The sequence below is a fragment of the Pristiophorus japonicus genome, chromosome 11 (assembly GCF_044704955.1).
Source record: "Pristiophorus japonicus isolate sPriJap1 chromosome 11, sPriJap1.hap1, whole genome shotgun sequence".
Taxonomy (NCBI): Eukaryota; Metazoa; Chordata; class Chondrichthyes; family Pristiophoridae; genus Pristiophorus; species Pristiophorus japonicus.
This window is the reverse complement of record NC_091987.1, coordinates 95678041-95705169: the sequence shown is the minus strand read 5'-3', so window position 1 is coordinate 95705169 and position 27129 is coordinate 95678041. Positions and strand designations below refer to the sequence as shown.

The window sequence follows — 27129 nt, the reverse complement described above, 5'->3', positions numbered from 1 at the left end:
GGCGTTTCCCCCCCCCCCGCCCCACAACTACAGATCTGCACTACCACCAAACTCGGGCGGAAGCAGTTTTTCCAATGTTGCACGCCGGTGGTCCGCTCCACAGCGGTATTTTAAAACCTCCGGCGGAACACTTCGATGAAATTCCCACCGGGTTGTTCTCCACCCAAAACGAGGAAATACCGCCGAAAAACAAGGCGGAAAGCTGTTGGAATTCCAGCCATAGAATTCCTCTGTGATTCGCCCTCTGTGCCCTGTGAGATCCTGCATCAAAATTACTATACTTTTCTTATCAGGCATCACACAGGAATCATGACATCAAAGCTATCACTGCTGGCTAAGATCAGGAATCCGCTGGGGTGGGAAATTGTAGGCCTGAACCTGTGACCTTCTACACTGAATTGCGAGAAAAAAACCTCTCAAATAGGTTGCCATTAATAGGTAAAAAAAATTCAAATGGAGTTTTGTCCTTCATTTTTAGTAAAGTGATTAGAGAGAGGGGGTGGGGGCGTTACCAAGGGAGACTTGCAACTGTACTTTCTTCCCCCTTGAAACAAATGGCCCCGATTTTAACTCCAGGTGGATTCCCTACTCAGACCCAAGTTAAAATTACAGTCGGGTCTCAATGATGTCATCGGGCCGCAACATGTATACATAAAGAAGAACTCTGTTGGCTCCGGGTGCGTGTCCTTGCTGCCTGTTCAGGAGAGCAGGTTAAAATTGCAGATGTTGCAATCATGGCGGTTTTCAGACAGGCAAGAGCCAGGGTGATTTTAACTGCCAGGTTTCTGTTGAGCGAGTAGGGTTAAAATCGTGACTGTGGAAGCACATGCAATTATTATCTACCAAGATTTCTGATGTTGTCACTGTTAGTCAATAAGAAAATGTGATAAAGAGACAAGCCTGAAGGCTCTATGCCTCAAAGCGAGGAGTATTCATAATAAGGTGGACGAATTAACTGTACAGGCAGCAATTAATGAATATGATATAATTGGCATCACGGAGACATGGCTCCAGGGTGACCAAGACTGGGAACTCAACATCCAGGGGTATTCAACATTCAGGAAGGATAGACAGAAAGGAAAAGGGTAGTGTTGCTGGTTAAAGAGGAAATTAACGCAATAGTAAGGAAGGACATTAGCTTGGATGATGTGGAATCGATATGGGTGGAGCTACGGAATACCAAAGGGCAGAAAACGCTAGTGGAAGTTGTGTAGAGGCCACCAAACAGTAGTAGTGAGGTTGGGGACAGCATCAAACAAGAAATTAGGGATGCATGCAATAAAGGTACAGCAGTTATCATGGGTGACTTCAATCTACATATTGATTGGGCTAACCAAACTGGTAGCAATACGGTGGAGGAGGATTTCCTGGAGTGTATGAGAGATGGTTTTCTGGACCAATATGTCAAGAGGGCTGGCCATCCTAGACTGGGTGATGTGTAATGAGAAAGGAATAATTAGCAATCTTGTTGTGCAAGGTCCCTTGGGGAAGAGTGACCATAATATGGTCGAATTCTTTATTAAGATGGAGAGTGACACAGTTAATTCAGAGACTAGGATCCTGAACTTAAGGAAAGGTAACTTCGATGGTATGAGACATGAATTGGCTAGAATAGACTGGCAAATGATACTTAAAAGGGTTGACAGTGGATATGCAATGGCAAACATTTAAAGATCACATGGATGAACTTCAACAATTGTACATCCCTGTCTGGAGTAAAAATAAAACGGGGAAGGTGGCTCAACCGTGGCTAACAAGGGAAATTAAGGATAGTGTTAAATCCAAGGAAGAGGCATATAAATTGGCCAGAAAAAGCATCAAACCAAATTTAGAATTCAGCAGAGGATAACAAAGGGTTTAATTAGGAGGGGGGAAATGGAGTATGAGAGGAAGCTTGCCGGGAACATAAAAACTGACTGCAAAAGCTTCTAAAGATATGTGAAGAGAAAAAGATTAGTGAAAACAAACATAGTGATTTGCAGTCAGATTCAGGTGAATTTATAATTGGGAACAAAGAAATGGCAGACCAGTTGAACAAATACTTTGGTTCTGTTTTCATGAAGGAAGAAAGAAATAACCTTCCGGAAGTAATAGGGGACCGAGAAGAAGTAACTGAATGATATCCTTATTAGGCGGGAAATTGTGTTAGGGAAATTGATGGGATTGAAGGCCGATAAATCCTGGGGCCTGATAGTCTGCATCCCAGAGTACTGAAGGAAGTGGCCCTAGAAATAGTGGATGCATTGGTGATCATTTTCCAACAGTCTATCGACTCTGGATCAGTTCCTATGGACTGGAGGGTAGCTAATATAACACCACTTTTTAAAAAAGGAGGGAGAGAGAAAACAGGTAATTATAGACCAGTTAGTCAGTAGTGGGGAAAATGTTGGAATCAATTATTAAAGATGAAATAACAGCGCATTTGGAAAGCAGTGACAGATCGGTCCAAGTCAACATGGATTTATGAAAGGGAAATCATGCTTGACAAATCTTCTGGAATTTTTTGAGGATGTAACTAGTAGAGTGGACAAGGAAGAACCAGTGGATGTGGTGTATTTGGACTTTCAAAAGACTTTTGACAAGGTCCCACACAAGAAATTGGTATGCAAAATTAAAGCACTTCGTATTGTGGATAGTGAACTGGTTGGCAGACAGGAAGCAGAGAGTTGGGATAAACACATCCTTTTCAGAATGGCAGGCAGTGACTAGTGAGGTGCCGCAGGGCTCAGTGCTGGGACCCCAGCTATTTACAATATACATTAATCATTTTGATGAAGGAATTGAGTATAATATCTCCAAGTTTGCGAATGACACTAAGCTGGGTGGCGGTGTGAGCTGTGAGGAGGACTCTAAGAAGCTGCTGGTTGACTTGGACAGGTTAGGTGAGTGGGCAAACGCATGGCAGATGCAGAATAACATGGATGAATGTGAGGTTATCCACTTTGGTGGCAAAAATATGAAGGCTGAATATTATCTGAATGGAGGCAGATTAGGAAAAGGGGAGGTGCAACGAGACCTGGGTGTCATGGTTCATCAGTCATTGAAGGTTGGCATGCAGGTGCAGCAGGCGGTGAAGAAGGCAAATGGCATGTTGGCCTTAATAGCTAGGGATTTTGAGTATAGGAGCAGGGAGGTCTTACTGCAGTTGTACAGAGCCTTCGTGTTCAGTTTTGGTCTCCTAATCTGAGGAAGGACGTTTTTGCTATTGAGGGAGTGCAGCGGAGGTTCACCAGACTAATTCATGGGATGGCAGGACTGACATATGAGGAGAGACTGGATCGACTGGGCCTGTATTCACTGGAGTTTAGAAGGATGAGAGGTGATCTCATAGAAACATATAAAATTCTGACGGGACTGGACAGGTTAGATGCAGGAAGAATGTTCCCGATGTTGTGGAAGTCCAGAACCAAGGGACACAGTCTAAGGATAAGGATAAGCCATTTAGGACTGAGATGAGGAAAAACTTCTTCACTCAGAGAGTTGTTAATCTGTGGAATTCCCTACCGCAGAGAATTGTTGATGCCAGTTCATTGGATATATTCAAGAGGGAGTTAGATATGTCCCTTACGGCTAAAGGGATCAAGGGGTATGGAAACAAAGCAGGAAAGGGGTACTGAGGTGAATGATCAGCCATGATCTTATTGAATGGTGGTGCAGGCTCGAAGGGCCGAAGGGTCTACTCCTGCACCTATTTTCTATGTTTCTAGGTTACTAAGATAGATTCATTTATTTTTCAGGCAGCAATAGTTTCAAAAGAAGATGTATTTGTGGATGGGCTGGAACATATTGAAAAGCATGGGGTGAGATGGGTTTCAGTTTTGATGGTTGTGATAAAAGCTCTGGTATGTCATTAAAGGAAAAATAAGGAAAATTCTTCTGAAAAGATCAAATCATTTCTCTCTGAAAATAAATATTTTACTGTTGAAATGATTTATCCTTACCACATACATAGATGACACTGAGATACTTCTGCATTCCAGGAAAACAAGGGTCTCCAAAATAGTGGTTGTTGACCATCATTTTACAGCTTTGTTTACCATAACAACTTGTAGATACAATTTCCAGGACAGTGTGGGATAAACATTCTGCAACACAGGGAAAAAGATACAAATTAACACATTAACCATTAATAGAACCTAGAAGTTAGGGGTTGGATTTTATGAGCCGATGCGGGTCCGAGGAGATCGACATCGGTGGCGGGCCCTGGCCTTGCTGCTGGCTCCAGCCCGTTGTGTAAAATGACTGTTCCCTGATTGGGCTTGTTAAGCCCGTCCAGTGGGTTTCCTGGCCAATTGAAGGAAGTGGGTCTGATGATGTTATATTAGAACATAAGAACATAAGAAATAGGAGCAGGAGTAGGCCCTATTGCCACTCGAGCCTGCTCCGCCATTTAATAATATGGCTGATCTGTTATTTGATGACACTTCATCAGCAGGTTTTCCTTAAAGGGCTCGTGCACAAATTGATTTTGACAGTTGTGCTGTCGGTGTTCTACAGCACTGAAGTGCTGCAAACACCGTCAAGCACTGCATTTAGCTGCAGGGCTGCACCCAGGTTCTCCCATGACTTCCTCCATTTGCATAAGGAGGGAATCACAGCACATAGGGAGGTTCTCTTCCCTTCCAATGGGTGGAAGAGACCTCCCCAGAAGACCAATGCAGCCATGTTGCACATTGGAAAGGAGGGCACAAGCAGGAAGACCTAGGTGCAGTGGCATAAATCTTTCAATGATGTCAGTAGATCACAAAATGTTACTGCCAAGCCACATTCAACCACATCCTGCTGTGCCACTCATTATATCCCCATCACTCTGCCTTCCCTATCCTTCTCCGGCACGTCCTTACTTACACCAACTTACCTTGCACCTCCACCTATCCCTCTCTTTCTCTACATCATCACTTCCCTATCTCACTAGCCACCCTTCACACTCATCCTCATCCTAGCGCAATCATACCAACTAATAACACACAAGTGTAGGCTCTTGTGTATTTTAGCCAATGTTCATGTGAAGTTTCTGTTAATGTGGTGTCAAAAATTGAAATCTTTATTTTCAACACTTTGCGTTCTTGGATAGATTTGTCTCCACCTTTGGAAGTGGCTTAGTGAGTTGCAGTGAAAGGTGAGACATAACGGTACCCCCCGCAATGCTGATGAGTGTGAAAGGAATGGCTTAGGCATTGTAGGGATGCTTTATGGTGTTGATGTGGGGTGGTGCCAACCTGGCACATCATGTGGCAGCCAGGGTGTACAACATCAAGTGAAGTAAATCTGACTATGGTGAGGCCATCCCTAGCGTACCGGGCAGCAATGTGGTCAGGCACTGTGTCCTGTGTAGCATCAGTTGATTGCGGAGAAGATTGGTGTTGTGGTTGGTGCTGCTGGTGTGCCTGGTGATGCTGGTGTTGGGGCTGATCGTAGTGGACCAAGGTGAGAGCGTATGAAGTGCACTGATGCTTATGAAATTGGTAACAGGTGAAGTAGAGATGATAGAAGCGGTCTGTCAATGGTGGGAGAGGTAATGATGGAAACTTGTGTAAAGTCTTGCAGCATTCTGAATATGTATTGCAATTGAATTTTAGAGAAGTTGTTGGCTGGTTGACACCCCGGTCCCAGCCCGCTGTAAAAAAAAACTTACCACCCGACCCATCACCGATTACGCCAGCTGATCACTGGAAAACTCCCCCCTATGAGTTTAAATCACACCATGCAACCAATAAATTTGGTAATTTATGTGCTAGTATTAGGAAAAACCATGCAAGTTTTCATTTTGTCATAAAAACTGAACAGTTTTATTAATGTCCTTCAGAGAAGGGACTATGACATCCCTATTTAATCTGACTATATAGTTGATTCTTAATGCTCTCTGAAATGGCATAACTAGGAATGGGCAATGGAAGCAGACATACCAACGTCACCCCTATCCAGAGAGGGAAAAAAGTAAAAACTAGTCACATTTCTGACTATATCTTCATATTTTCAAGACTTTTGTACCTGGGGTTAAAGTGTCAGCCGTGCTCAGTGGGTCGCACCCTTGCCTGAGCCAGAAGGTTGAGAGTTCAATTCCCACTCCAGGAACTTGAGCATGTTAATCTAGACACTCCAGTGCTGAGGGGGTGCTCCACTGTCGGAGGTGTGGTCTTTCAGAGGAGACATTAAACCAAGGCCCCATCTGCTCTCTTAGGTGGATGTAAAAGAACTCATGGCACTGTTTTGAAGAAGAGCAGGGGAGTTATCCCCGGTGTTCTAGTCAATATTTATCCCTCAATCAACATAACAAAAATAGATTATCTAGTCATTATGAAATTGCTATTTGTGGGAGCCTGCTGTGCGCAACTTGGCAGCCATGTTGCATAAGAACATAAGAAATAGGAACAGAAGTAGGCCACCTTGCCCCTCGAGCTTGCGTCGCCATTTAATCGGGGCTGATCTGATCATGGACTCAGCTCCACTTCCCTGTCCGCTCCCCTTAACCCTTTGTTCCCTTATCGCTCAAAAGTCTGTCTATCTCCGCCTTAAATATATTCAATGACCCAGCCTCCACAGCTCTCTGCGGCAGAGAATTAAATAGATTTACAACCCTCCGAGAGAAGAAATTCCTCTTCATTTCAGTTTTAAATGTGCGGCCCCTTATTCTAAGACTATGTCCCAGAGTTTTAGTTTCCCCTATGTGGAAATATCCTCTCTGCATCTACCTTGTCGAGCCCGCTCATTATCTTATATGTTTTGATAAGATCACCTCTCATTCTTCTGAATTCCAATGTGTATAGTCCCAACCTATTCAACCTATCTTCATGTCAACCCCCTCATCTCCGGAATCAACCTAGTGAACCTTCTCCAAACAGCCTCCAATGCCAGTATATCCTTCCTTAAATATGGAGACCAAAACTGTACGCAGTACTCTAGGTGTGGCCTTACCAATACCCTGTACAGTTGTAGCAGGACTCTCTGCTTTTATACTCTATCCCCCTTGCAATAAAGGCCAACATTCCATTTGCCTTCCTAATTACTTGTTGTACCTGCATACTAACTTTTCGTGTTTCATGCACAAGGACCTCTGTACTGCAGCACTTTGCAATTTTTCTTCATTTAAATTATAATTTGCATTTCTATTTTGTCTATCAAAGTGGATAACCTCACATTTTCCCACATTATACTCCATCTGGCAAATTTTTACTCACTCACTTAGCCTGTTTATATCCCTTTGCAGATTTATTTGTGTCCTCCTCACAATTTGTTTTCCCACCCATCTTTGTATCATCAGCATCCCTTCCTTCAAGTCATTAATATAGATTGTAAATAGTTGAGGACCCAGCACCGATCCCTGCGGTACCCCATTAGTCACTGTCTGCCAACCAGAAAATGACCCATTTATCCCAACTCTCTGTTTTCTGTTAGTTAGCCAATCCTCTATCCATGCTAATATATTACCTCCAATCCATGAACTTTTATCTTGTGAGTAACCTTTTATGTGGCACCTTATCGAATGCCTTCTGGAAATCCAAATACACCACATCCACTGGTTGCCCCTTATCCACTCTGCTCATTACATCCTCAAAGAACTTCAGCAAATTTGTCAAACATGATTTCACTTTTATAAAACCATGCTGTCTGTGCTTGATTGAATTATGTTTTTCCAAATGTCCCGCTGCTTCCTTAATAATGGACTCCAACATTTTCCCAATGACAGATGTTAGGCTAACTGGTCTGTAGTTTCCTGCTTTCTGTCTGCTTCCTTTTTTAAATAGGGGTGTTACATTTGTGGTTTTGCAATCTGCTGGGACCTCCCCAGAATCCAGGGAATTTTGGTAGATTACAACCAATGCATCCACTATCTCTGCAGCCACTTCTTTTAAGACCCAAGGATGTAAGCCATCAGGTCCAGGGGATTTGTCCACCTTTAGTCCCATTATTTTACCAAGTACTACTTCATTAGTGAAAATGATCATATTAAATTCCTCCCTCCCTATAGCCACTTGATTATCCATTATTGGGATGTTTTTAGTTTCTTCCACCATGAAGACCGATACAAAATATTTGTTCACGTCTCTGCCATTTCCTTGTTCCCCATTATTAATTCCCCAGTCTCATCCTCTAGGGGACCAACATTTACTTTAGCCACTCTTTTCCTTTTTATGTTCCCACATTACAACAGTGAGTACACTTCAAAAGTACTTCATTGGCTGTAAAGTGCTTTGCAATATCCGGTGCTATATAAAGGTAAGTCTTTCCTTAGAAAAAATATTTTACATATTTCAAATTGTCTTTTAAGATGACTTTTAGAGTTTAAAATTTCCCTTTTCCTAACCAACACTGCTACTTGCCCCAAGATCAGGAATTCTCAGGGCCATGTGAAGAATTGTGGGTGTAAAGCCACATTACCCCCACAGTGTGACATTGCCTCTTGAAACAACAATCTGCTACATCAATAGACTATTATTTAAAAGGAAATCTTCATAATATTTGGTGCGTTCAATATTAAAATTCAACCTTCATTACATACAGACATAAAGGAAAAATATCATCCACTGTAAATTCAGAGAATAATTCACTATTTGAAACACATGATTACAGTGAATTGTTTTATTCGGACTTCTGACAAACTGTGGCATCCAATTCCTGTCATAAATTCTAATAAAAATGATCTAACTTGTATCATCCTTTAATCCTCTCCAAACATGTAATTTTTTCCTCCTTTGCATTTTTCAAAAAATTGATTTCTCACTATTCCTTCAAGCAATTCCTTTGCCAATCTATGGATATCACCACACTGTGTGCTATTCTCCAACCAACACTGGGGGTTGGTGATGGGGAGGCAGTGGAAGACTTGCTCTGAGGTACCTGCCTACTGTCCGAGTGTTGCAAATCAATCTACATTTGAATTCTCCCGTCCTATACTGACCTCTGCTCTGTGCCTCTCAAATAACGTACCAAATCTAGGGCCCGAAACTGGTGAATGCCCTGCCCGCCCAAGTGCCGCTCAAAGGTCCGCCGATGGCCGCCGAGGTACCTGACGGTTCTTTGGGCGGGATATTCATCAATCAAGGTTCCTCGAAGGTCAGCGGGCGGCAAATGAGGGACTTATGCCGCCAATCTGGGCGGCAGCCGGCGGGAGCTCCCAATCTCGGTGGCAAAGGAGCTTGCCACCCAAGTGCCGTCGAGGATGGAGATGGGCCCACGGAGGATTGAAGATCTACAAAGAAAAATCAGCAGGAAAAAAAACACATCGGAAGACCTTCAGGGGACCACATTGAGGTAAGTCGCTGTGGAAAAAAAAAACTGTTTACCAACCTTTTTTTCAGGATCTTCATACTGACCGTTGGGGACAGACCAGCCTTCTGCCAGCGGTCCACCGCCATTCTAGCACCGACTCCCGCCGACTCCCACCCGCATGAATATGGGAGCTTGCCGGGCGGGAGGTCAGTTGCGCCACTCAGCCATCCGCTGAAGTCAGCCGGCGCTTTCCGGTGGCTCTCTCCTTCCGCCCACTCCAGGCCACATCGAAAGTGGCACTGGGCGGATCTTCCAGAGGAATGTCGGTAACAGTGGGCAGTGAGTTAATCAATTTCGGGCCCCGAGAGTGCAACTTATGGGAATTGGGCCAACTCCTCAGTACATTTCACAACTCAAATTTGCTGTATTATTACTGGTCAGTAATATTGCAGATTTTGTGCCAATTCAAGTAGGTTTTTGTTTCAAATTGGCAAGCTCCTTTGCCACCGAGATTGGGAGCTCCCGCCGGCTGCCGCCAGATTGGCGGCATAAGTCCCTCATTTGCCGCCCGCTGACCTTCAAGGAACCTTGTTGATGAATATCCCGCCCAAAGAACCGTCAGGTACCTCGGCGGCCATCGCCGAACCTTTGAGCGGCACTTGGGCGGGCAGGGCATTCACCAGTTTTGGTCCCTAGATTTGGTACGTTATTTGAGAGGCACAGAGCAGAGGTCAGTATAGGACGGGAGAATTCAAATGTAGATTGATTTGCAACACTCAGACAGTAGGCAGGTACCTCAGAGCAAGTCTTCCACCACCTCCCCATCAACAACCCCCAGTGTTGGTTGGAGAATAGCACACAGTGTGGTGATATCCATAGATTGGCAAAGGAATTGCTTGAAGGAATAGTGAGAAATCAATTTTTTGAAAAATGCAGTCTCAGTCGATTTCAGCTCAACACATGTTGTATAAGACCACTTTGAGCAGGGAGACATACAGCATCAGCTTTGCAATAGCTGCAGTATAACTGCAACAAAGGCAAAGCAAACTTTTAAAAACTTCACGATGATTTAAAAAAAAACTGATTGTCCTATTAGCTTATTGGTAACATTAAAACATTTGGATACCGGCAGCTAGAGTTTTGCTAAGCATGGATTATCAATGCTCCATTATATTTCAGCAGTGGACCTTGCAGTATTACTCGATTTTTCCTGCCTATAGGTTGCTGCCTAAGTTTAATGTTTGAGGTTATTATAAATAAAGGAAGCTTTTTGAAAAACATCTTGAATGTATTATGAGTACATCATTTCCCTGCTGTATTTGTTAACAAGAGGACAAGTGTAGTTTTAACTGGTTTAGGCATTTTTGTAATGTTAAATCAGCACAACATCCAATCCGACTGTCAATTTGTTTACAATAAATACAAAGCTTCAAAGTTCTGTCATCTCTACAATCACAATACTTTCCACTCTTCTTAATGCTAGACTGAATCTATACTTCAGATTAGACTTGACCCTGAAATCCATTGTCCGGAAACAGAAGCAAACAAGTTAGAGATCTTTTTCTGCCTGAAGGCACATCAGATTTTCCATCACTTTGTTAATTAAAAGCTGCCATTTCCTCAAGAATTCATCAAAAATCTATCAGATCTGGCTTCTAACCAAGGTGAAGGTTTTCACGTTATCATTTTGACATTGGCAGTAATACTTCAGCGCCACAACAACAAAAAATCACATAGTTGTTGCAATGATCCTGAATTCCTCTCCTGGAGTTACTAAACCCATATCCAGATTACCATTCCGACCAAACCTAAATTTCAACGGAAATATCTTTATCTTTGAAGGGTTTAGGAAAATTTACCGACCATTCGGAATTCTCTGGAAATATCCTGGAATCCTTGGCTCTCTTGGCAGCTTACACTGAAGGCCATCTGGCTTCACAATTACATAGTTCTGTGGCTATTACATAGTTCCGTGGCTAGTTCATAAAACTTTCTTGAAACTAGGTCTTTAAATTGCTCTAATGTACGATAAACACATATTACACAGTGATGAATTGTGGGAAGTATCTATTTATATCCCACTCATGCTGCTGCCCATAAATTGGCACCAAATCTGAGGTCTAGCTACAGCAGACTCAGTCTATTTCAGATCAACAAGCGGTGTGAGACCACTTGGAGCAGGGAGTCTCACACTGCTTTCTATCAGCTGCAGTATAACTGCAACCAATGCAAAGCAAACTTTTCAAAACTTCATGTTGATTAAAAAAATTGATTGTCCCATTAGCTTTTTGGTAACATTAAATATTTGAATATCATTTGGATACTGGTAGCTAGACTTTTTCTAAGCCCAATCATGATATAAATCATATTCGCTGCACCTCATCATGAATACTGGTTAACACCTTCATGTGGCCCTACAGTGAGAGAATAAGATATCTTTTTTAATCAATTTCATTATAGTTGCCAGTAGCTTACTGGTTTCCTGATGTGGTGGGAGCTGTGTAAGCCTTACCAACTGAACTAAGTAAATTAAATCAGATTCTACTGCATATTCATTAAATTGAACATTATTTTTAAAATTGCAAAATTCTGAAATATTGTTAAAATGTGTAATTAAGTCCAATAATCAAGCCCACAGCTAGTATCCTGTTGTGTAAATGAAACAGTTATTTGAATCAGTAAGCAATATTTATAAGAGGCATCATCGAAGAATTTTCTCCAGGCAGGATTTCAGTACACATAGAAACATAGAAACATAGAAAAAAGGTCCAGGAATAGGCCATCCGGCCCTTCGAGCCTGCACCACCATTCAATAAGATCATGGCTGATCATTCCTTCAGTACCCCTTTTCCTGCTTTCTCTCCATACCCTTTGATCCCTTTATCCGCAAGGACCATATCTAACTCCCTCTTGAATATATCCAATGAACTGGCATCAACAACTCGCTGCAGCAGGGAATTCCACAGGTTAACAACTCTCTGAGTGAAGAAATTTCTCCTCATTTCAGTCCTAAATAGCCTGCCCCTTATTGTAAGACTGTGTCCCCTGGTTCTGGACTTCCCCAACATCGGAAACATTCTTTCTGCATCTAACCTGTCCAATCCAGTCAGAATCTTATATGTTTCTATGAGATCCCCTCTCATCCATCTAAACTCCAATGTATAAAGGCCCAGTTGATCCAGTCTCTCATATATCAGTTCAGCCATCCCATGAATCAGTCTGGTGAACCTTCGCTGCACTCCCTCAATAGCAAGAATGTCCTTCCTCAAATTAGGAGACCAAAACTGAACACAATATTCCAGGTGGGGCCTCACCAAGGCCCTGTACAACTGCAGTAAGACTTCCCTGCTCCTGTACTCAAATCCCCTTGCTATGAAGACCAACATACCATTTGCCTTCTTCACCACCTGCTGTACCTGCATGCCAACCTTCAATGACTGAGGAACCATGACACCCAGGTCTCGCTGCACCTCCCCTTTTCCTAATCTGCTGCCATTCAGATAATATTCTGCCTTCGTGTTTTTGCCCCCAAAGTGGATAACCTCACATTTATCCACAATATACCGCATCTGCCATGTATTTGCCCACTCGCCTAACCTGTCCAAATCACCCTGCAGCCTCTTAGCGTCCTCCTCACAGCTCACAACGCCACCCAGTTTAGTGTAATCTGCAAACTTGGAGATATTAACTCAATTCCATCATCTAAATCATTAATATATATTGTAAAGAGCTGGGGTCCCAGCACTGAGCCCTGCGGCACTCCACTAGTCACTGCCTGCCATTCTGAAAAGGACCCGTTAATCCCGACTCTCTGCTTCCTGTCTGCCAACCGGTTCTCTATCCACGTCAGTACATTACCCCCAGTACCATGTGCTTTGATTTTGCACACCAATCTCTTGTGTGGGACCTTGTCAAAAGCCTTTTGAAAGTCCAAATGCACCACATCCACTGGTTCTCCCCTGTCCACTCTACTGGTTACATCCTCAATGTCATGTATCTCACATTACTGTACATAACTGTATCTTACCATGCTGTACATGACTGTAACTAGAGATGACCTGTAACCACAAGCTTACCTTTCCACTAGGGGTGCACTTGCAGGAGACACTGGATACCCGTCCAAGACAGGTTTATATGGACAGGTCTCAGGCAAGTGTGGCATTTGAGAGCTGTGTAATAAAGGTGCAGGTCCTGAGTGACCTTGACTTCAGTATGTGCCTGGTGTGTATCTGTACTGCATGGACAGGACTTTACAGTGGCGACGAGTTACAGGATTACAGAATCCACAGAATGGCGACCAATGGCTCAGATGAAAAATACAATGCTGGAGATAATTGGGGAGGACTTCATAGAATGGCTCCAGCAAAGCTTTGTAACCAAAGACTGGTTAGGCGATGATAAGGCAGACAAAAGAGCCCATCTCTTGACCAACTGTGGCTCGAAAACATACGCCTCAATGAAGGACTTGCTGGCACCCGAGAAGCTAGCAAGTAAGTCGTTTGAAGAGTTGAGCACACTGGTAAGAGACCAACTGAAGCCAGCGGGCAGCCTACACATGGCCAGACACAGGTTCTACAACTACAGACGTTGTGTGGGCCAGAGCATACCTGACTTCGTGGCGGAACTTCGGAGGTTGGCTAGCTTATGTGAGTTCTCTGATGAACTAAGGAGAGAAGTACTGAGACACTTTTTTATTGAAGGAATAGGCCACACAGGCATATTCCGAAAGTTCATAGAGACCAAGAGCCTTACCCTAGAGGCAGCAGCACTGGTTGCACAGACATTCCTGGTAGGAGAAGAGGAGACGAGTTTGATCTACACTGCGGGTATGACAACTAACGAAACATCGGAACAAGGGGTTCACAGTGTGAAACAAGTTGCTACCCCCACACACAGACAAAGGCAGGAGAGCAGGCCCTCAACAGCATGCAGTGGCGCCAGAAGCCATCAAGGGCCACATGAACGGCCGTTCACACCTCATCAACCCACAATGCGAGCAATCAACTACAAACTGAGAGAAGCTCAAGAGAGATCAGCCAGACGCAGATCATCCTTTGGAAACAATGGAAACGGTCTGTGCTGGTGATGTGGGGGAAGGCACTCCTCAAGGGGGTGTCGATTTCAGCATGCTGTTTGCAGAAACTGCGACTATACAGGGCATCTGGCCCGCATGTGCAGAAAAACGGCAGCTCGGCTGGTATACGAATCGGAAGGGTCGGAAAGTGGACCAGAAGACGGTGGGGACAGTACCCGGGACACCGATTTACATCGGGTCAACACGATCAATGGCCACTGCTCCGATAACAAGACGCCTCCAATAATGATGAGGGTCCTATTCAACGGGATACCCGTCAACATGGAGCTGGATACGGGAGCGAGTCAATCTCTCATGAGCGCTCAACAATTTGAACAGCTGTGGCCGCACAAAAGAGACAGACCAAAACTCACAAGGGTCGACACCAAACTAAAGACCTATACCAAATAAATTGTCCCAGTCCTCGGCAGCTCCATGCTCTCAGTCACACACAAAGGGACAGTGAACCGACTTCCCCTGTGGATTGTCCCCGGAGATCTCCCAGCACTGCTGGGGAGAAGCTAGCTGGCAAAACTAAACTGGAAATGGGATGATGTTCACGCCATGTTGTCAGAGGAACGGACCTCCTGCTCAACAGTTTTACTTCGATTTGAACATCTCTTTCAGCCAGGTGTGGGCACCTTCAAAGGGGCTAAAGTCAAAATCTACATCACACAGGATGCTAGACCGGTCCATCACAAGGCTAGAGCTATGCCCTATATGATGAGGGAAAAGATTGAACATGAACTGGACAGGCTTCTGCGGGAAGGCATTATCTCACCCGTGGAATTTAGCGACTGGGCAAGTCCCATCGTCCCAGTCATGAAGCCTGATGGATCCGTACGAATCTGTGGGAACTACAAATCTACCATAAACAGAGTCTCCCTACAGGACCAGTACCCACTGCCCAGAGCGGAGGACTTATTTCCCACATTGGCTGGAGGAAAACTTTTCTCAAAACTAGATCTCACATCTGCGTATATGACGCAAGAATTGACCGAGGAATCCAAGCTACTCACCACCATCAACACACATCGAGGCCTTTTCATGTACAATCGATGCCCATTCGGCATCAGGTCGGCAGCTGCTATATTCCAGCGCAACATGGAGAGTCTGCTCAAGTCCATCCGGGGACGGTTGTATTTCAAGACAACATACTTATCACGGGCAGGGACACCGACTCCCATTTCCGCAATTTGGAGGAAATAATAAAGCGGTTGGATCGGGTAGGCCTAAGAGTTAAGAAATCCAAGTGCCTGTTTCTCGCGCCCGAGGTTGAATTTTTGGGCAGAAGGATTGCCGCTGATGGAATCCGCCCAACAGAGTTCAAAACAGAAGCAATTCACCTGGCACCCAGGCCCCAGAATGTCTCAGAACTGCGCGCCTTTCTCGGGCTACTCAATTACTTTGGGAACTTTATGCAGAACTTAAGCACGTTGCTGGAGCCTCTCCACGCACTACTCAGAAAGGGGTGCGATTGGTTTTGGGCGTACGCCCAGGAACGTGCCTTCAACAACGCACGCAACCTTCTGTGTTCCAACAGTGTTTTGGCTTTTTTTGATCCAAGTAAAAAGCTAGTTCTTACATGTGATGCGTCAGCGTACGGGGTGTCGGGTGCGTTTTACATGACTGTAACTAGAGATGACCTGTAACCACAAGCTTACCTTACCACCAGGGGTGCACTCTCAGGAGACACTGGATACTGTCCCAGACAGGTATATAAGGACAGGTCTCAGGCAAGTGTGGCATTCGAGAGCTGTGTAATAAAGGTGCAGGTCCTGAGTGACCTTGACTTCAGTATGTGCCGCGTGTGAATCTGTACTGCAGGGACAGGACTTTACACTCAAAAAGTTCCAGAAAATTTGTCAAGCATGATTTCCCCTTCATAAATCCATGCTGACTTGGACTAATCCTATCATTGCTTTCCAAATGTGTTGCTATTTCATCCTTAATGATTGATTCCAACATTTTCCCCACCACTGATGTCAGGCTAACCGGTCTATAATTACCCGTTTTCTCTCTCCCTCCTTTTTTAAAAAGTGCTGTTCCATTAGCAACCCTCCAGTCCACAGGAACTGATCCAGAGTAGATAGACTGTTGGAAAATTACCAGCAATGCATCCACTATTTCGAGGGCCACTTCCTTAAGTACTCTGGGATGTAGACTATTAAGCCCTGGGGATTTATCAGCCTTCAATCCCGTCAATTTCCCTAACACAATTTCCTGCCTATTAAGGATAATCTTCAGTTCCTCCTTCTCACTAGACCTTCGGTCCCCTCGTACATCTGGAAGGTTATTTGTGTCTTCCTTTGTGAAGACAAAACCAAAGTACTTGTTCAATTGGTCTGCCATTTCTTTGTTCCTCATTATAAATTCACCCGCATCTGACTGCAAGGGCCCTACGTGTGTCTTTACTAATCTTTTTCTCTTCCCATATCTATAGAAGCTTTTGCAGTCATTTTTTTATGTTTCCGGCAAGCTTCCTCTCGTACTCTATTTTCCCCCTCTTAATTAAACCCTTTGTCCTCCTCTGCTGTATTCTGAATTTCTCCCAGTCCTCCGGTTTGCTGCTTTTTCTGGCTGATTTGTATGCCTCTTCCTTGGATTTAACACTATCCTTAATTTCCCTTGTTAGCCACGGTTGAGCCACCTTCCCCGTTTTATTTTTACTCCAGACAGGGATGTACAATTGTTGAAGTTCGTCCATATGATCTTTAAAGGTTTGCCATTGCCTATCTACCATCAACCCTTTAAGTATCATTTGCCAATCTAATCTAGCCAATTCGCGCCTCATACCATCAAAGTTACCTATTCTTAAGTTCAGGACCCTAGTTTCTGAATTAACTTTGTCACTCTCCATCTTAATAAAGAATTCTACCATATTATGGTCACTCTTCCCCAAGGGGCCTCACACAACAAGATTGCTAATTAGTCCCTTCTCATTACACATCACCCAGTCTCGGATGGCCAGCTCTCTGGTTGGTTCCTCGACATATTGGTCTCGAAAACCATCCCTAATACACTCCAGGAAATCCTCCTCCACCGCATTTCTACCAGTTAGGTTAGACCAATCTACATGTAGATTAAAGTCGCCCATGATTACTGCTGTACCTTTATTGCACACATCCCTTATTTCTTGTTTGATGCTGTCCCCAACCTCTTTACTATTACTATTTGGTTGCCTGTACACAACTCCCACTAGCATTTTCTGCCCTTTGGTATTCCGTAGCTCCACCCAAACCGATTCCACATCATCCAAGCTAATGTCCTTCCTTACAATTGCATTAATTTCCTCTTTAACCAGCAATGCCACCCCGCCTCCTTTTCCTTTCTGTCTATCCTTCCTAAATGCTGAATACCCTTGGATGTTGAGTTCCCAGCCTTGGTCACCCTGGAGCCATGTCTCCGTGATGCCAATCACATCGTATCCGTTAACTGCTATCTGCGCAGTTAATTCGTCCACCTTATTCCGAATACTCTTCGCATTGAGGCACAGAGCCTTCAGGCTTGTCTTTTTAACACCCTTTAGAATTCTGCTGTAAATTGGCCCTTTTTGTTTTTTGCCTTGGGTTTCTCTGCCCTCCACTTATTCTCCTTTCTATCTTTTGCTTTTGTCTCCATTTTATTGCCCTCTGTCTCCCTGCATTGGTTCCCATCCCCCTGTCATATTAGTTTAACTCCTCCCAAACAGCACTAGCAAACACTCTCCCTCGGACATTGGTTCTGGTCCTGCCCAGGTGCAGACCACCCGGTTTGTACTGGTCCCACCTCCCCCAGAACCGGTTCCAATGTCCCAGGAATTTGAATCCCTGCCTTCTGCACCACTGCTCAAGCCACGTATTCATCTGAGCTATCCTGCGATTCCTACTCTGACTAGCACGTGGCACTGGTAGCCATCCTGAGATTACTACTTTTGAGGTCCTACTTTTTAATTTAACTCCTAGCTCCCTAAATTCGTCTAGTAGGACCTCATCCCGTTTTTTTACCTATATCGTTGGTACCTATATGTACCACAACAACTGGCTGTTCACCCTCCCTTTTCAGAATGTCCTGCACATGCTCCGAGACATCCTTGACCCTTGCACCAGGGAGGCAACATACCATCCTGGAGTCTCGGTTGCGGCCGCAGAAACGTCTACCTATTCCCCTTACAATTGAATCCCCTATCACTATAGCTCACCCACTCTTTTTCCTGCCCTCCTGTGCAGCAGAGCCAGCCACGGTGCCATGAACTTGGCTGCTGCTGCTCTCCCCTGATGAGTCATCCTCCTCAACAGTACTCAAAGCAGTGTATCTGTTTTGCAGGGGGATGACCGCAGGGGACCCCTACACTACCTTCCTTGCACTGCTCTTGCTGTTGGTCTTCCATTCCCTATCTGGCTGTGTACCCTTTACCTGCAGTGAGACCAACTCACTAAACGTGCTGTTCACGTGATTCCTAGCATCGTGGATGCTGCAGAGTTCATCCACCCGCAGCTCCAGTGCCACAATGCGGTCCGTCAGGAGCTGGAGGTGGATACACTTCCCGTACACCTAGTCGTCAGGGACACCGGAGGCGTCCCTGACTTCCCACATAGTACAGGAGGAGCATAACATGTGTCCGAGCTCTCCTGCCATGACTTAACCCCTAAATAAACTTGAATTAGCAACAACAAAGCTAAATGTTACTTACTGATAAAGAAAAGAAAAAAGTAATGTACGTGAATAAGATTAATTACTGCCCAGTGTCACTCTTGATCTGGGTTGATGTCTAACGGTGACCTTCGATGATCCACCTCTAATACTTCCCTTATTGCCTTTGGAAAAATACTTCGGGACTGAACATCTGCAGTTCTTTCAGTGCTGACCCACCATAACTCCAGCGGAAATGTGCTGGAACGACTGCATCATTGGCTGGGATTCAGATATGCAAGGTCCCAGCCTTACATAGGAATTTCCTGGATGTCCTGTTGGAGGTGGATTGCCGTCCCACCCCAAACAAGTCCACAGACACAGGAGGGGTGGGGCCAGGGACTCCCTACATCACAGAGAACAAGCATTTCATCAGCATCAGGCGTACTAGCTAGTCAAAGAACAGAAGTGGGCCTCACCTTCAGAGTCGTGCCTGGATCCTATTAAAAGAAAATATTTTATTTAAATGAAATCCAAAGCCTTACAATCGGAGTTCTTTCTGAGGGAGGACTCACCCACAACATGGAAACCACCAATTCGTGAAGAGCTTCCATACTCCAAATGCATCCCAGTGATGTGGCCTGTTTACAGTGGGATGTAAAACAGGAGACCCCGCAAACTTTGGTGGGCTCAGTGGCAGAGGTAGTCGGGGCAGTGCATTCCCCCATGACAGAATATATTCATCTCCCCCGCCCCTCGCACTGTCGATTTTTGGCCTCCTCATCTGGGTTTTCGTACTGATGGTATAACCAATACTGTACACTTGTTATGTGAGGAAATGACTAGTTTGAACACATATCTAACCAAAATCTTTGCACAATTTCAAAAATGTCATGAGGTTTTGGCAGCTGCTAGTATGATGTTGTATGACATCAATTCTATATTTGATGTAGTAGTACATGAATTCATGGCCTTGATTCTCCATGTGGTGAGTTGGCTACCTGGGCTGAGATGGTAGGACAACATGCTATATGGAGAAGAAATATCTCCCCATTAGATTGATTCCTATGAGGCGAGATTGAGTAGAATGGGCCTTTATTCTCCAGAGTTTAGAAGAATGAGAGGTGATCTCATTGAAACATATAAAATTCTTAGAGGGCTTGAGAGGGTAGATGCAGAGAGGCTGTTTCCCCTGGCTGGAGAGTCGAGAACTAAGATTCATAATCTCAGGATAAGGGGTTGGCCATTTAAGACTGAGATGAGGAGAAATTTCCACGCAGAGTTGAAATTTTTTGAATTCTCTACCTCAGAGGGCTGTGGATGCTCAGTTGTTGAGTATATTCAAGACTGAGATTGATCGATTTTTAGACACGAAGAGAACCAAGGGGTTAGGGCTGAAAAGTGGAGTTGAGGTTGAAGATCAGCCATATTGAATGGTGGAGCAGGCATCAGGGCCCGTACTGCCTACTCCTGCATCTATTTCTTGTCTTCTTATGTTCCCCACAAGGAAGGAGGGAAATGTTAAGAGGAAAAGATATCCAGACTGCGGTTACCCACCAGCAACAATCTAGATTAAAATCAGCATTTTCAGTAGGTTAGGTGAATGTTGTTTATCTACCTTTGGGTGTGGAATGATTTGTGGAACAGAAAGACCTAAAAAGAAAAGGTACGAAATGTGACTGAAAATGTACTGAAAGTTATCAGTGAGGAAGCTTCCCTCTCGTTTCTCCTTGCAGTTGCATCATAAACAAATGCAGAAGATTTCCTCTGGTCTGTATTCTTAGAGAAAAATAACATGCTTATGATTTTGACAGAAATACCAATCAGAGGAAAATCTCCTGCATTTATTTATGATGTCACGACAACTTTTTGAAGAAATCACCCCACAGATCGGAATAGAAATTGAACCATCTGGTGGTAAGGATCCTAGTTAAAACCTGAAAAAAAACTCTCTCAGTGGGACGGCTTGCTTAAAGAATTGGAGAGTGGCCCAGATTTACCTGCAATGGCAAGATCGATGACATACACCCAAATATCACCATCTAGCACGCCAATCTCACTGTTGGTAACTTCCTCCATATTTTCCTGCATTAGAGATGTCACACCGAGCATGGCAGTGACACTGCAAATGCAAGCACTGATGTATTGATCCCGCCACTAACGGTGTGATTACTTTATCATGGAGGTAAAATGCTGCAAGTTAACTTGGTGACAATGAGTCCTGTGATTCGAGGTAACATAGGAATTGTTTTTTTTTACAGATTTTTTAAAAAAGATTAAAACGTTCTAATTCTGTAAAGCAAATAAAATGTAGAAGCGTTCAAAAAATGGATCAGCACAATGAAGCCCAATTCTTATTTACTGTGATTTTAGTTGATACTTCCATGCCACATGGAAATGCATAGATTTCAGAAGAGAGGGAAGGCAGATAACCAGGCTGGTCTCCATGTACCTGACTGCCAAGACAGTGATGTCAATTCCTAGTAAGGGATCATTAGAAGAATCAGGTTGTTATTTTTCATGCACTGCTGACAACTATCAATTGATTAGACAGTACATATTATGGATTTTACATTGTGCACTAAAACATAGTTATCAACTCATTAATCAACTAGCCAAGATAAATTGGATGTGATTTAAGGGTAATTTACAAAATTAGCAAAATTAGCAGGGCTGAGCAACGCTAATGTATTCCTAATACATGGTCAGAACTTTGTATAACTGAGGATGTATGTAATTGCTGCATATGCATGACTACCGGATAACGCTATCCATTATACACCAATTGAATTCTGATAAATATATACCAGAAATTGCAGTCAGAGGCTTCGATGTCGCCAACCAACATTTTTTTTAATGAAAGTACCTGGTGGTGCCGAAGGAACGAACACTACCGCTCCAAGGCCTAGATGCGCAGCCCAGCGCAGAGGCCCACACATCCCAGGAGCGTATGGGCATCGTGGGATCATGTGGGCCTGGACCACCAATGAACATGGAGTATTCTCACTGATCGTAATGGTGAGTTCAGTTTGTAAGGAGCTCCTATTAATATCAATGAGAAAACCCTCAAAAACACAGGAACACAATATATAAATAAAAAAACACCTTACATATTTAAAATTAATTGAAATGTAATTAAATTAAATGTTTTAGAACATTTTTTATATTTTTGAAATTTTTAATAATATGTTTTAATAGGGTTAAAACTAAACTTCCTTTAAGGGACAGGGCTTTTAATATAAAAATTAGTGAGAAATTACATTTTTCTGTCATTTAAATTTCTTATGCTGGTAAAACTCATCTTGTTCATGAGACCCACTTCCTGCTCTCTTGACCCTATTCCCACTAAACTGCTGATCACCCAACTTCCTTTTTTGGCTCCCACGTTAGCTGACATTGTTAATGGTTCTCTATCCTCAGGTACTCTTCCCCTCCTTTAAATCTGCCGTCATCATCGCTTTCCTCAAAAAACCAACCCTTGACTCCACTTTGCTTGTAGCTATCACCCTATCTCCAACCTCCCTTTCCTGTCCAAAGTATTTGGACGTGTTGTTGCCTCCCAAATCCGTAACCATCTTTCCATGAATTCAATCTTTGAATCCCTTCAATCTGGTTTTCGCACCTGCCACAGTACTGAAACTGCTCATATTAAAGTCACAAATTACATCCTTTGTGACTGTGACAAAGGTAAACTATCCCTCTTCGTCCTTCCGGACCTGTCTGCACCCTTTGACACAGTTGACCACTCCATCCTCCTCTAACGCCTCTCCACCAATGTCCAGCTGGGTGGGACTGCACTCGTCTGGTTCCATTCTTATCTATCTAATCGTAGCCAGAAAATCTCCTGCAATGGCTTCTCTTCCCACTCCCGCATCGCTACCTTTGGTGTCCCCCAAGGATCTGTCCTTGGCCCCCTCTTATTTCTCATCTATATGCTGCCCCTTGGCGATATCATCCAAAAACATGGAGTCAGTTTCCACATGTACACTTACAACACCCAGCTAATACCTCTCCACCACCTCTCTCGATCCCTGCTTGGTAGCTAAGTTGTCAGATTGCTTGTCCGACACCCAGTACTGGATGAACAGAAATTTTCTCCAATTAAATATTAGGAAGACCGAAGCCATTATCTTTGGTCCCTGCCACAAACTGCTGACTCCATCCCTCTCCCGAGCGTCAATCTGAGGGTAAACAAGACTGTTCGCAACCTAGGTGTCATATTTGGCCCTGAAATGAGTTTCCAGCCACATATCCGCGGCATAACTAAGACTGCCTTTATCCACCTCCGCAACATTGCCCGCCTCCACCCCGCCTCAGCTCTTCTGCTGCTGAAACCCTCATTCATGCCTTTGTAACCTCTAGACTTGACTATTCCAACTCACTCCTGGCCAGCCTCCCACATTCCACACTACGTAAACTTGAGGTCATCCAAATCTCAGCAGCCCGTGTACTAACTCGCACCAAGTCAAGATCACCCCTATGCTTTCTGACCTACATTGGTTCCCAGTTAAACAATGCCTCGATTTCAAAATTCTCATTCTTGTTTACAAATCACTCCATGGCCTTGCCCCTCCCTATCTCTGTAATCTTTTTCAACATCACAACCCCACAAGATGTCTCCGCTCTTCAAATTCTGGCCTCTTGAACATCCCTCATTATAACTGCTCAATCATTGGTGGACGTGCCTTCAGTTGTTTGGGCCCTAAGCTCTTAAACTTCCTCCCTAAACCTCTCCACCTCTCTTTCCTCCTTTAAGACACTTCTTAAAACCTATCTCTTTAAACAAGCTTTTGGTCAACTGCCTTAATTTCTTCTTTTGTGGCTCAGTGTCAAATTTAACTGTTCTGTCTTGTAACACTTTTGTGAAGCGCCTTGGGACGTTTTACCACTTTAAAGGCGCTATATAAATAAAAGTTATTATTATTATTTAAAAGCAAGCCTTCGCCTGCTTTTACCAGGCATAAGAGTTTTAAGGACATTCACTGGGCAGGAGTTGGGCAAATAGCCCAAATCTCTGCCTGCGAAGATCTCCCAGGGAGGCGCGCGATCTGTCAAAAGATCGTAAGTGCTGGGATTAGGCGCAAATGCTTTGCGCACCTAAACCCTGGAACTTGCAAGGCCTCTTCAGGCGCATGTGCTCATCGTATGCACCCAAAGAGGCCACAATTTATGGCGTTTATTTGTCAAGAAACATCGGACTGTAGATAATAATTGTTGCAGCTGCAGTTCTTCTGATAATTCAGGTGAGACTCTTCATTTGAGATTGATTTGATTTGGGCTCTCCCTTTTCCATGACAATCTTGGAGCAATAAATCACACCATTTCCAGGCCACAAAGACCATTATTTTAAGTGTAAGAGGCAGCGGCATGAAAACTGGTTAAAAAGCTGGAAAATTGCGATCGCCATGGATTTCAACGGGGGAAGAGCTATGATAAGTACCTTCTGTTCTTGGTGATGGTACAGTAATCGCAAAGTGACACAAAAGTTCCAGGTAAATTTGGTGTGACAATAATTAATGCGCAAGTCACTTACTCCATAATTTTCTTTCTTTTGAGCATTTAGAGTCTCAGAGAAGTGCCATTATAATGACGCAAATCCCCAGGTTAATCTGGGCTAATGTAATAGCCTCAAACAGTCAAGAACTGCTCCTTGTTGGGAGCATGGTATGAGTCAATTTACTCAAGCTTTTATTTGATCACAAAATTTCCCCGTTGTTTAATATGAGAGTGAGAGTACAAAAGCACAGTGTTTTATAATAAATTGATGTATATACATATTTAGGAAGTTTGAAAGAGATAGAAGGAAGTGAAATCTTTTTCACCCACTCATTGCTAATGAATTTCTGGCCAGAGATGCTGATACTGGAGATTGAAATATTTTCACATTTCAGCAACCAGTGTCAGCATTAGCCACTCACAGGTCTGATATAGCAAAGGTAGCTGCAAAGTAATGCTCCCTCTCCCCTATCTGCCCTCCACCCGCCCCCCCAACACCCCCCCATGTGACTGAGCCCTAAACATTGCCTCTCATTACACCTGCATGACATTTCTATTGCTTGCACTTTCACTGTAATGTAAAATGTGGGTAGTTTGTGTGTTGGCCCCTGCCACTTGGACTGGGGTGAGACTAGTTAGAAGTTTGATGCTTTATTGCTAAAACTACCATCCCACTTTATTTGGACAATTGTAAAGTTTTGCTATTGAACTGCGCACCAGTTTTAAAAAAAAAATCGTTAGGCTTTGTGGTTCTTTGATAACATTTATTTTGCACTCAGGAATTCACTTGTCACTGCCATTTTAATGCCTAAATGGAATATTTCGTAATTTGCTTGGAACACAATGATAACAAGCAAAACTAAATTCCTTACTGTATATGACATTAGTTCTACACTCTACTGTGTATTTTCTATAATTAAATAATGGAAAAGTACAGTAAGCAAGATTGGATGCCAACGTTTATCTTATTTCCTATCCAGGGTTTAAGCTAAATGATTTGGCCAGTCCAAATTCTTCTAAACCTGTCTCTCTTCTCTCTTAGGCGGTCCCTCGTATCGAGGATGACTTGCTTCCACACCAAAAAGGGATGAGTTCACAGGTGTTTCAAAGAAGGACCTGATATTCCAGGTCCCGAACTACATGTTGAAGGGTGGACGATGCCTGTGCGTGGATTTTTTTAACGTGTGGTGACCGTTGCACACCAGTCACCACACAGGCTTGACAGAGCTCGGTCTTCGTCCTGTGGCAAGGGTTGACCAAGATGACTGGAGACCAGCTCTGCTGCATGGACCTAATGCACATACATATCGCAGTGTGGGCTGGCCCGAGCTGCCCTGGACCCTCACCTCTGCTGAGCCCCGAAATCACGCCTCTCCTGGGCCCCAATCATACCGCTCTACAAACTCTTGTTGCTCCTTTCCCCCGACCTCACCAGGGTGAGGTCTAAACCAGTAGTGCCGTATATATATTACATTAAATAAATTGGCAAATGCATATCCTTTTAAAGTTGTCTTCTAAAAAACAATTTTCTAATGCGCCCATTTTCAACTTATTATGGAGAACATTCTTCTTGAGATTTCAATTAGTGGCGGAAACATTTTGTGTAAACAAATGTTTTCCTGTCAGTTACAAAGATATTAGTAACGTGCTTATCAGCACCAAATTCCAAGTGTACTGAACTGCTGGCATTTCAGAGAGAAGTGAAAGCTGTGTACTGGGGTGAGTGACAGCCAATTGTAAAAGGAGAGTAAAGACAGCAGGATATAGCTTCAATTTCCTTGCTTTTATAAAGAAACAGTAGGATCCTTTCAAAAACATTGTGACAGGTTTTTTTTGTGATATTTTCTTTGTATGTCTGGATTGGAAAAGACAACATAGTCCTTCTTCTAAGCAAGAAAGAGCTTTCCTTTAAAGAAGAAAGCTTTAAATATTTTAAACTCAAATAATCCTTCGATGGTTCTTTCCATAAGTCTGTTGTCCAGTCTGAAAATGGGTCATGTAGATCAAGACTAGATCACAATTGTTGGATTATCCTGAGTTAGCTGTGGCGATGCAACAATTCGCCTCATTGCTCCTGGGCTAGGGGGCAATCATCGATCGGAGCTCCTGTTCATGAATGCTCCTTGATGAGCCCTCCTAAAATGTGCATTTGTGTGAAATACCATTAAGCAAAAAAAGGATGGATTTCAGCTATGATTCACATCATGGTTGAATAGCCTGCCAATATTCAAGCCTAGATTTTCTACTTTAGTAAAAGTGAGATGCATCTTCACCCACTCACAAACATGCGTTTCTGACTCCTGCTGACCCTTCACCCAAGGAGTCATTTGCATGATTTTGGTGGGCTCCCCAGCCTCTGGCTGGAGTGGGAGCAGAAATTGCCTCCAACAAGTCTCGGAGGTACTTCAGACGTCAGTATAAATTCAAAACCAAATTTTATTTTATTTTTTCAAAACATTTGGTGGCAAAGCCTATGCACTCGATCATTGAGCAATCAATTGCATAGGGTTTTGGACCATTTAAATTTGCACTGCCTGTAGCAATGCTGGATGCCAGAATTGTGTCCAGTGTTGCGACAATTCAAATGATGAAAAATACATCAAATAACGTATTTCCATTATTTTAATATAATTTCAATATGCCTACCTATACAGATGGCACTGGCAGGAAAATGGACAAGGACAGAGAGGAGTGAACCTCCATCTAATGTTCCACTCTTGCCCCTTCCAGTTCTGCCT

The 27129-nt window shown here is 43.6% G+C and overlaps 1 protein-coding gene across 6 annotated transcripts in view; it reads right to left on the bottom strand.

Annotated features, from left to right (window-relative positions):
• Nucleotides 1-27129, bottom strand: part of eva1c (eva-1 homolog C (C. elegans)) — a 169873-nt gene that overhangs the window by 14925 nt on the left and 127819 nt on the right. For 5 of the 6 annotated variants that reach the window (XM_070893746.1, XM_070893744.1, XM_070893748.1 and 2 more), the window contains exon 6: nt 3942-4085. The exons of the other annotated variant lie outside the window; for it this stretch is intronic. In XM_070893746.1, the coding sequence (XP_070749847.1) occupies nt 3942-4085 (144 nt within the window). The remainder of the gene's footprint in view (nt 1-3941; nt 4086-27129) is intronic. 6 annotated transcript variants of the gene reach the window in all.